We start from the raw sequence: 12,148 nt of genomic DNA, 5'->3' as shown, positions 1-12,148 counted from the left end.
GGTAAAAGCCTCAGATGAGCCCATAGAGGAGAACTGATGAATTGGTGTGTTAATCACATATTATTATCCTATATAGTGTACTAAATGGTACTGAACCTGTGCTACATCTATGACTATGTGGTTGTGGTATAGTGTGGGAAAATAATTTACCACTATTACTATTACACTGCAAAATTATTACATAAGTAAAACATCCTAATCGCTGATCTGATATGGTTATATTGTCATCTACCTGGTTAGTTATCAAATTGTCCTTAAATTTATATCCCCTAATATTTTCAATTTTGTCACTGAAAAAATTTATAAAGTCATTGATACTACATACTGATGGTGTGTATGTTTCTGTGGTGGACTTACACCTAGTTCATTTTGCTACCTATTACCTGCAATAGAAAATTGAATTCTTGAAATCAGTAAAAATGTCTAGAAATAGGTTTAATGAGTTTAGCGGTTTGTTTATTTGTGTCTCTGCTCCCCTTCAGAATATAAGCAAATATATTAACACTATTTCACCACTTGTGAGAAATTCACTGAACTCCAGAACTGAAGTAAAATCTCAAATATCATATCTCATATCTCAGAATCTTACTCAAATAAAAGAAGAAGTACAGAGACACAGGTCTAATCAAGTGAAAGTCAAACATTTAAATGTTTAAACACACTCAAGTATGCAAAAGTGAATATTCATAACTGATTATAAATTAACAATCCAGACATCAATTTTTATTCAGTATTTCGTATTTTCATTATTCAGTATTTATCTTAAAAACAGCCAAACCTAGAATTTGACTTGCTGGTTAGTAGATGCAATGAAAAGCAACACATTGCAAGTGTGTGTCTGTGTGTGTGTGTCCTTACTGTGATGAATAATGTGTGAAGCATACACATTCACTTTATATTGGTATGAATTTGACTGGCTGTCTTAAGAAACAAATTTAATACAGCAAAAATAAAGCTGATTATGAAAGGTGAAAATGAATTTACTCAAGTAAGGCTGTTCAATTTCAGTAATGTATGAAGTACAATTACTCAAGTATTTACACACACAACACACACAAACACACTTTAAAACAGCAAATTTACAGTAATCATAATAAATGTTTTTAGAGTACAGCAGTTTCAGTAAAACACACAGAATCCAAAGAACCACTGAAAACCCTTTTTTTTAATTAAAGTGTATTAAAGAGTGTATGATAGTCAGGTCAGTTTTATTAGAGAACACTGAAGACTGAAGAGGGAATAACGGACAGATCAGACAGAAACGTAAATAAATCGTGATGTGTGACATCATGTCTAATGTTTTACTAAGGTTACTATGTTTTCCTGTGTCTCTAAGGAACAGGAAGTGATGACGTGGTCACTAATTTGTGTGTGTGTGAGTGTGACTCATCAGAATGGTGGACTTTGTGAGTTCCCAGTATTTATGATTAACCCATGTTAAACCACTTTTAATAATTACACAGCAGTATTCTTGGATGTATTCTTCAGTATTCTTACAAGTTTTAATGTCTCATTAAACATCACAAACACTAATACAAGTAAAAAGACAAAGACAATCTGAATCTAACAATGTGGTGAAATATCGTCACTGGAAGAAACACAGGAGTATAAAGTTCACAAAGAAGAGATTAACAGGAGAAACTCTAGTAACAGCTGTGAATAAGCTGTTGCTGTAGAAATGATAACGTATCGGAACGAGCACATTAATATAAACCTGTGATGTGCAGCTGCTCTACTGTCAGAGCTGCTGTTATAGAAAACTAATCAACACCTTCTGACCAATCACAGTCCAGAACTCAGCAGCAGTGTGGTGTGAAATGCACTTGTGTCTTATTTTACAATTATATTTAAAAAAAAAAAAAAAAGTCCTAATCCAGTGGGTCATCATGATCATGTAGTTTTCAATGTCTTTATTATTTCTCTTCATTTTAAACTCTAAAATATCATTGTGTTATTTTTTTATCTGTTGTGTTATTACTGTATATTAGCATTCACAAAGACACAAGAAACTAATAATACTACTGTAGCATCTTTAATATTTCTTATAGAATATTTGTGTAATACTCATCCACTATAGTTCATCTGCTGCTCATTAATAAATATGAATCACATTATTAAATATTCATCCCTTCAATATTTACATAGTGTGTGTTACAGAGATATGTGTCTGTAACAGTGTGTGTGTGCATGTGTGTATTTCTGGGTGAGGGTTGAACTGCTAGGTGTGTGTGTGTAAGAGAGAGAGCAGTTCATTTGCTTCTTTGAGGCAGATCAAATGACTACTATATGCTGAGTCACACACACACACACACACACACACACAGAAGTTGAGTCGAGTCAGTGTGAAAAGACGGATCATGTGTTGGAGGAAGAACATGGAGGGGTTCTACAGGAGGGGTTCTACAGTTGTTTTCATCAGCAATATCGAATTCCACCGAACCTTCCAGAAAGAGCAGCTGTGTGAATCTGTGTAAATAATAAGTAATAAATAATAAATATTAGCTTATACAATTTCTACTTGTGAATCAGCAACATTGTGAAATGTGAGCGCTTCACCTCTTCTACTGCTGTCTTTACATTGTATTTGTTAATAACATTTACACCACAGCATTGCTGAGTTGTGGATTGTAATTGTTGATATGGTGTTTAAGTTTTCTGTAAGGAGACATTATTAAACATTTATGGAAGGAGTCTTCAGTGTCAGCGCTTTGTAACAGTCCGAGGTAAAGCTGGAGTTTACACTTTGCAGTTTCTCTGTAACATGACAAGCTTTTTTTTGTCTTATTAAATTCAAAAGAAAGAAAAAAGAGAAGCTGGTGAGGGAACGACTGTATATAGCTGCTACACAGCAAAATCCCCAGTGCTGAACTAAGTGTTGATTTAACACTTTCAGAGTTCCTTTATGTCCAATTGGACATATATAATCACTGTAGGGTGTTAATTCAACACTCTTGGTGTTAATTCAACACTGGGGATTTTGCTGTGTATAACATAAGTGACAACAGGAACCGACTCATTTCACCAACACTGTAACTGAAAACAGACTATTATGTTACAGGTCAATTGACCCATTTACATTTTTGAGTAGTCTGAAATACTGGTTGCCTCTCTTTTTCTCCCTGAAATTGTTTGATTTTTCCTCATTTAGAGTCATGAACATGAAAAGTTATTGACATGTCGTGGAAAGTCTGTACAATATTTGTAAACAAAGATGATGTTGTGGGTCATTTTGACCCTAGGTACTTTCATGTTCAGAGATGGTTTATGACCTGAGAGGGTAAAAAGGAGCTTCTCTACAGTTCTTGTCAGTGCTGCCTTTATTTCATTGTCAGTGAAGTTCATCTTCTTAGATCTTTGGCCATGTTCCATTCAATTCAATACAGTTCAATTCAATACAATTTTATTTGTATAGCGCTTTCAACAGTGGACATTGTCACAAAGCAGCTTTAAAGAAATATATAAATTCCGGATATAAATTTTAAATGTATGAATTTATCTCTAATGAGAAGCCAGAGCTGATGGTAGTGAGGAAAAACTCCCTGAGATGATATGAGGAAGAAACCTTGAGAGGAACCAGACTCAGGAGGAACCATCCTCATCTGAGTGACACCCGATAGTGCGATTATAAATCATTCCCTTCTATTACTGTGTACTACATGGACAAATAGTGCAATTGTGTAAACAAGAAATTCATTATAGTTTACATGTGAAGACTATTTTGTTGAAGTTATTAACTGTTCACTGATGGAGACTTGAGCGTGCATCAGTTTAGAATGAGTGGGAATTAGCAATAGCCATTGTGGACAGCTGTGAACGTGTGATATATATCAAATTTATAGTGCATAGGGACAGCTCCTTCTGCACAAATTTAGTACTTGTTTTACACACACTTTGATAAATGAGACCCCTGGTCTTGATACTGCCATTCTGGAGCACTATCGACCGATCTTGAATCTCCCCTTCATAGTCAAGGGTTATAGCCTCTCAACTGCAATTTTTCCTAGACAGTAACAACCTTTACAAACCTTTCCGATCTGGTTTTCATTGAATCCACAGTACTGAGACTGCTTTCTTACGTGTTCTTAATATTCGCCTCCTCTTTGCTGATTCCGGTGCCCTCAGTATCCTTCTTCTCCTATATTTATGTGCTGAAATTTGATACTGTAAACCATGACGAACTCATGTCCTGTCTGTCTGCTATTGGCATTACTGACTCAGCTGGCTCATCTTCTATATAACTAACAGATCTCAGTTTGTTACCCTTGAGAAATATAAATCATTAGGTCAAAAGCTCGTTTTTCCACCTCTGAAACATTGCATGTCTTCATCCTCATGCTTAATAAGATGGATGCAGAAACTCTGGTCCATGCCATGTCCATGTAACTCTCACTTTATTTAATTCCTGATAAAACCCTGTGCATTCAACGCATTCAAAACTTTGCAGCTAGAATTCTCTTTCGTTCAAAATAATCTGCTCATATTACCCCAGTCCTCTATCAGTTACATCGGCTACCTGTTTCACTGTGCATCCAGTTTAAAGTTCTTCTACTTACATATAAAACTGTAAACTCTTAGCCGTCCCAAAATTCAGACTGGTCACTGCTGGGGGCAGAACTCAACTCTGGAGCTCTTTACTTCAATCTCTATGACTTTGTTCTTCATTATCCACCTTCAAAGCCCAGCTAAAACCTGTCTTTTCTTAACGCTTTCAATCTTCTTCTCATGCCAGTTGATTTGTGTGTATGTGTGTGTTCGCGTGTGTGTTTGTGTGTGTGTTTTCTTGTGTGTATATTCTTCTGTGTACTCAACATAAACATGTTTTTATTGTGCTTGATTAGGGATTCACTCAAGCTGAAATAGCTCTATGTCTGTCAGTGATTGACGACTTCCACATTAGCGTCTGACACTTGAGAAGGAGGCTGTCAGGTCTACAACTTTATCACTAATTATTAAATTATGATGGCGATGACAACGGTGAAGACGCCAACATGCATGGAACACCAGTCCTATTCACAAGGTGTGAGATTTTCTCATGATAAAATTATGTCATGAGAAAATTAAGTCATGATCACGAGAAAACAAGAAAGAAAAGTAATAATGCCTGGCCTCTTAGGGCTACTCGAGCGCTGTGTGCGAGGGAAGCGGGTGTAATCAAGTGGATGAACATTTTATTATATATAATTTTCAATAAACCAATAAATTATAACTTTTAACCGAATAAACCTTCTCTATCCTTCACGAACGTGTAGAACATTTCTTTCTTTCTGTATTTATTGATGTATTTTGACAGACTGAGGTCAGAATGCATGTCTGTTGTTTTAGCAGTTGATGATAAATGTAATTCCACTGTAATAGTAATTGTACTGAGGCTTAGTAATTTAACACACCTGAGGGAAATGTTGATGTTTCTGATCATTCTGTCTAATTTACAGTCACTGATTCTTTTACTACAGTCTACAGTCATTCTTTACCCCGTCTGTAAAAATGATCATGCTAGTTAGTTAAAAGCTAGATTATGCTAGCAACTGTTTTTAATGCGGAAAGGGAATGAGCGCGCCCATTCCAAATATGGTAGTTTCCTGACGCACTCGTGACGCACGCGTGACGCAAACGCCATGGTAGGTTTGGACGTTTCCATTTCATTCTAGTCCGGGAGTACTCAGAACACTCACAGTCTGTAGCTTAGCGTTTCTTTCCACATACACCCGATTTTAAAGGAGATTTCTTCACATTATTAAACAGCTAGCCAGGTACAGACATGAGTATGAGTATGATGAATCGGACAGCGCCGGTGAGTTTGCTGTGTTGTGGAGTTCAAAATGGCGGCGGCGCTGCTGTTGGCGTTTCCCGTTTCAGAGCTCTAGCGCAGACTTTCTCACAGAAGCGCGAAGAGGAGCTGGACGGCTACACGGAGGAGGCCGACGGATGGCCTGTTAAACCCGGGATTAATGAGAGAGAGCTGCCGCGGGAGAACCGGGTACAGGTTGGGGCCAGCGGCCGTGAGGAGCCTCTGATGCCGGACCTGGAGAAGGAAAGCCGGGAGCTGCTCCGCGCCTTCTACCGCTCTCACACCCGCCTTCCTGCTCCGTGCAGCCGCAGCGGAACGCACCCCGCGCTGCCCAGCCTGCGCAGAGTGGTGGGAAATGTGCTCTGCAAACACAGGACCGCCTACAACGGTGAGCATTACCGCATTAACATGGGTTTACAGATGATTCATCTGCTCTAATTCTGTGGTCCTTTTCGTGTATAAGTGCATTATGTTAATAACAAACACTTTAACTCAGTAAAACATTCACTTAGTTATTAAATACAAATTATTTTATGAGCGATTTCATAACTTAATTTACATCGTTTAGATTCTATAAGTTTAGTTTTATAACGTTACTTCGCTGTCTGTGCGGAAGTTGTACGAGAAGAAGAACGTCAGTCATAGCGCAGCAGGCGGATATTACTGGCCAGTCGTGTTGCAGGGGCGGGCACTGTGCACTTTCTATTACTTTATCTGTGTAATGTGCTGATGCTACACCTGACCTCTGCACTTCAAAGGCCTTCACCTTCCCAGAACCATTAAAGTGCGTTATTCTGCACCTTACAGGACACCTCATTATTAGACAGTGTTATAGCACACTGGATATTCAACACTGTGCTTTCAGATGTGTCTAGTGTGCTACCTGTTGAGTAAAGTGCACTTTCAGACACACTTCTTCTTCTCTTCTTCTTTTTTGTTTGCTAAATGAATTTGCTGGAGGTGTGGTGAGATGTGGAGCTCTTTTACAGTGGAAATGCTGTCTGAGTTTTGTGGAAACAGGTTTCCTGGAACCCCTTATTTTTAAACACGCTTATCAAACACCAGCACACACTTTCACTCTTTCTCACACACACACACACACACACACACACACTCTGCAACAGATAATTCAGTAAGATTAATGTGTGCATGTAAATGACCACATTGGTGAAGGTGAAAATAAAACACATGCATTAGAAAAAAGCACACAATGTCACTGTATACATCACTACAGAGAGAGGGAAGGAGAGAGAGAGAGAGAGAGAGACAAGGAGAAAGAGAGGGAGACGGGGAGAAAGAGGGAGAGAGACGGAGAGAGGGAGACAGGGAGAGAGACAGAGACAGGGAGAGAGACAGAGACAGGGAGAGAGACAGAGACAGGGAGAGCGAGAGGGAGACGGGGAGAAAGAGGGAGAGCGAGAGGGAGAGAGAGAGACGGGGAGAAAGAGGGAGAGAGACAGAGACAGGGAGAGAGGGATACAGGGGAGAGCGAGAGGGAGACAGACAGACAGAAGGGATAAGCAGTTTAAACATGGACATGCTGTTCAGACAGACAGGAGGACAGACAGTCAAGTCCTTTAAGGGGAGAGTCACAGTGCCAGAGTACACAGATAAAACTGGATCTCTCACACACAGAGGAGATAAAATGGAAATTCAGTACACAGAGTGAAAAGAGGAAACAGTTACACACAAAGTAAGGGGAATTCTGGGTAATTCTTTCCCATGCTGGGAAATTCAGGGAACTTATATTGTTATTTTATTTTTCTCAGGAAAGAGATAGACTGAGTCATAGAGCTAGGCAGATGGAAAATACAGAAAAAGAAGAAGCAATGACACTCCTAGAACAGCTTTCAACACTACAGTCTAAATATACAGCTATACAAGACAGTTAGCAAGGTGGGCTAAAGTGACTGGTGTAATGTGCAATGGAAAAAGAGGATATAAACTTTAAGATGCTGAAATAATAAGATGACACTTCAGAATAGTATAAAAATATACACATAAACTATCTGGAGGGGTGAAAAGTGACACTGTGGATTGAGGTGTGGGAGACACTGTGCATACGGGTATTGTGATCACTGTGGTGTTGCTCTGGGTTCGTTCAGTCTGTTGTAAGGTGGCAGTGTGTAGTTACTGGGTGTGTGTTTAGCGGCCGTCAGGGGGATTGGGTGTGGGAGAGGGAGGTTACAGCTCTTGGAAATAAGATGTTCTGTAGCCTGTTAGTCCATGAGTCGATAGTCCTGTAGCATTTGCCAGATGGTAGAGGGACAAACAGGTGGATGGCTCGGGTCTCTGGTGATGCTGCAAGCTTTCCTTTTAGTCGACTGGTGTAGATGGAGTGTAGGTTAGAGAGCTCTGTCCCACTGACTCGCTGAGCCTCTTCACCACTTGGCGTTGGTCTCTCCGGTGTGCAGCAGGGCAGTTGGCATACCGCACCACTCCGCAGTAGGAGAGTAGGTTCTCTGTGGTACTGTGGTAAAGGTTTTCAAGAGAGGTGGAGGTAGGCAGGCCCTCCTGAGTTTCCTCAGGAAGAGCAGTCTGTGCTGGGCTCTTTCCGCTCGGTGGTGGGTGTAGAGAGGGTTTGATGATTATTTGGTAATTGTTAGGGCTTATTGGTAGGTGGTGAGGGGTCAATGGAGGGTTATGAGGAGATTTGGATGTCATTGTTTGGTCATTAGTGGGTTATTAGTGGGTTATTAGTTGTGGATATTAGTGGGCATTAGGGGGTCATTAGGGGGTCATTAGTGGGCATTAGGTGGTCATTAGTGGGCATTAGGGGGATATTAGTGGGTCATTAGGGGGTCATTAGTGGGCATTAGGGGGTCATTAGTGGGCATTAGGGGGATATTAGGGGGGCATTAGGGGGATATTAGGGGGGCATTAGGGGGTCATTAGTGGGTCATTAGGGGGATATTAGGGGGTCATTAGTGGGTCATTAGGGGGATATTAGGGGGTCATTAGGGGGATATTAGGGGGATATTAGTGGGTCATTAGGGGGATATTAGGGGGTCATTAGGGGGATATTAGTGGGCATTAGGGGGATATTAGGGGGATATTAGGGGGTCATTAGGGGGATATTAGGGGGTCATTAGTGGGCATTAGGGGGATATTAGGGGGTCATTAGGGGGATATTAGGGGGTCATTAGGGGGATATTAGGGGGTCATTAGGGGGATATTAGGGGGTCATTAGTGGGTCATTAGTGGGCATTAGTGGGGCATTAGGGGGATATTAGGGGGTCATTAGTCGTTATTAGCTATTATTAAGTTATTAATTTTTCAGGTAATGATGGCTGTGTATTCCTGATCAGTGAGTTTCTGAGAGCTGTTGGTGATTATTAATGGGTTATTGATGATTATTGGCTATTGATTGTGTGTGTGTTTGTGTTATAGGAATGGTGCAGCGGCTGTTCGACCAGTCCAACGGTCTGGACAGTGTGAGCTCTGTGTTGAGTGGTGTGTTCAGCGACAGCGTGGTAAGTTGGGGCCGCATCGCGAGTGTTTTGGCGCTGGGAGCTGTCGTGTGTGAGCGGCTGAAGCAGGATTGTGTGAAGGAGCATGCGGAGGAGTGTGTGGACATCGTTGCTTCGCGCATCTCCTCATACCTCAGCACAGAACTACAGCACTGGTTCATCAACAACAATGGCTGGGTGAGTACAGTGACGAGACTGGCTCAGAATGCACACACACACACACACACACACACACACACAGTCCTGCCTCATGCTGCTGTCTGTGTGTGTAACTGTGTGTATGAGTAGCTGTGTGTGTGTGTGTGTGTGTGGCGATGTATGTATGTATGTGTAACTGTGTGTGTGTAGAGATGTATGTATGTGTAACTGTGTGTGTGTAGAGATGTATGTATGTATAACTGTGTGTGTGTGTGTGTAGAGATGTATGTATGTGTAACTGTGTGTGGTGTCTGTGTGTGTGTGTGTGTGTAGATATGTATGTATGTATAACTGTGTGTGTGTGTAGATATGTATGTATAACTGTGTGTGTGTGTGTAGAGATGTATGTATGAGTAGCTGTGTGTGTGTGTGCGCGCGTGTGTGGCGATGTATGTATGTATGTATGTATGTGTAACTGTGTGTGTGTGTAGAGATGTATGTATGTGTAACTGTGTGTGTGTAGAGATGTATGTATGTGTAACTGTGTGTGTGTTTCACAGGCTGGTTTTGTGGAGTTCTTCCATGTCGAGGATCCCGAGTCCACAGTTCGGAATGCACTCATGGCAGTGGCTGGGTTGGGAATAGGGGCGTGTCTACTCACGCTGATGCGATGAAGTGGGTGGAGCCAGAAATGACTGCTGTTACCATGGCTACGCCTTCATTCTTCATTCTAAGGAAACAAGAATGAATGTGCTTGTGCTCTTCGGAGTGATCACACAGAGACACTTTAAATGTGTATGTTTTATGAAAACAGAGAGAGGTTTATTTGCAAATAGAATTTCCTTCACCCAGATAAGCTCCATCCTTGTCTCCATGGTGATGTCACTGCACTTGTCCCGCACATGGCAGGATTTCAGCTCTTTAATTGTCAGTGTAGGGTCTGGCACACTGAGAGCTGTGATTGTGTGAAGAATTTCAGAGCTTTACAGTTTTGAAAAGAGTTTTATTTTTTTAATAAACACTTCAGACACTGAAAACTGTGTGTTCATTTTACTGGCTTCTCTGTGTGACGAGATAAATTTGTATGGAACGCTGGTGTGTTGTGCCTGGTTCTTTATCCAGGTGAGAACACAGCAGTTTTACTACAAAGCGTCTGCGCGAGGTGGTCTGAGTCTGCTTCAAAGTGAACTCTAGTGGGAAATTGATTTGGGATTTTATTGGCTGTAATAAGGTCAACAAGAATCTTGTTAATATTCTGTGGGTTTTAAAAAAAAATTTTTTATTGCTTTCTTGGGAATTTCCCTCCCAGTGAATGAAAGTGAACCTCTCATTCCCATGCTGAAGAATGATAAATGATTGATTTTGTACACGACTTTTAATGATCAGGAAAACCTTCTGTTATTTTAAGGAACGTCTGTACTTCTCGGGTCGTTTCTGGCACACGGATCAGATGTGACCAGGAAGTAAAATTAAACATGAATGTTTCAAATCATCAACAAGACAGTAATAAACTGTGTGTGTGTGTGTGTGTGTGTGTGTGTGCGCGCGTTAGTTAGTTACAGTAAAATACTGAGACTTTGTGTTGCTTTGTGCACAGGGGCATTGTCATGCTGGAATTGGAAGGTTTGGGCCTCTTAGTTCCAGTGAAGGGAAACTGTAAAGCCACAGAGACATTCTATACAACTGTGTGATTCTGACTTTGTGGTAACAGTTGGGGGAAGAACCACATATGGGTGAGATGGTCGGGGGGGCACATACTTTTGGAAATGTAGTGCACCACAGCAACATACCCATGATTATTTAAAAAAAAAATTATTTAAGAATGAGGCGTCATACTTTTTATCCAATTATATTTAATGTTGTGGAACCTCAGTGAAACCAATTAGTTCCTGTTGTCACTTACGTTATAGCAGCTATAAACAGTTGTTCAGTCACCAGCATCTCTTTTTTCATCTCTTGAAGTTAATAAGATAAAAAAAAACCAGCTTGTCGTGTTAGCGAGAAACCGCAAAGAATCGTAAACTCTTCTGTCCTGAAAATGTCAGAAAACTTAAAGTTACGGCTTTACGTCTGACTGTTACAAAGCACTGACACTGGAGACTCCTTCCCTGGATGTTAAATAAACGTCTCCTTACAGAAAACATCATCCCAGCAATTGCACTTTTTTTTATTTATTTTTTTTTATCCATTTACATGAAGCATCTGCCTTACAAGTCACGGTGAACGAGCTGTTACTATAGAAATGCTAATGTATTAGAAGGAGTGCATTAATATAAACCTGTTATTTGCAGCTGCACTACTGTAAAAAATTAATCAGCAGGCGTGAAGTATGTGTTGTTAGGTGCGGCCATGTCTGTTTGCGTGTTTTTGTTTTTGCCATAACACTGGTCTCCACTGTGTGTGTGTGTGTGTTGGGTGTGGCACTAAAACTGCTCTCCACATCACATCAGTCTGTGTGTGTGTGTGTGTGTGTGTGTGTGTGAGAGAGAGAGAGAGAGAGAGAGAGAGTGAGAGATAACTGATCACATTATTAACATGTAATATATAAAGTGTGAATGCTGTACCAGGTGACTTGGTATATGGTTCTGGGGCTTTAGTGGAGCAAGCTGGTGTAGTACTCAAGTTACAGCAAGTTTCCATAGTACTCCAGCTGGAACGAGTGTCTAAAAGTCACTGAGAATAAACTCTCTAAAGTCAGCAGTCCACATCCTGCTCTCATATGAGAAACACGTGGAGATCAGGCAGATATGTG

General features: G+C 40.6%; 1 protein-coding gene across 1 annotated transcript; it reads left to right on the top strand.

Annotated features, from left to right (window-relative positions):
* Nucleotides 1–5,586: 5,586 nt before the first annotated feature.
* Nucleotides 5,587–10,433, top strand: mcl1a (MCL1 apoptosis regulator, BCL2 family member a). The gene is made up of 3 exons (XM_026911881.3): nucleotides 5,587–6,176; nucleotides 9,179–9,435; nucleotides 9,957–10,433. Exons 1-3 carry the CDS (start codon nucleotides 5,759–5,761, stop codon nucleotides 10,068–10,070), a joined length of 789 nt encoding a protein of 262 aa, XP_026767682.3. The 5' UTR covers nucleotides 5,587–5,758; the 3' UTR covers nucleotides 10,071–10,433.
* The last annotated feature ends 1,715 nt before the right edge of the window (nucleotides 10,434–12,148 follow it).

Source organism: Pangasianodon hypophthalmus, chromosome 9 (genome assembly GCF_027358585.1).
Source record: "Pangasianodon hypophthalmus isolate fPanHyp1 chromosome 9, fPanHyp1.pri, whole genome shotgun sequence".
Lineage (NCBI taxonomy): Eukaryota > Metazoa > Chordata > Actinopteri > Siluriformes > Pangasiidae > Pangasianodon > Pangasianodon hypophthalmus.
Note: the sequence above shows the minus strand (reverse complement) of the source record. Positions and strands in the feature narration are given on the sequence as shown.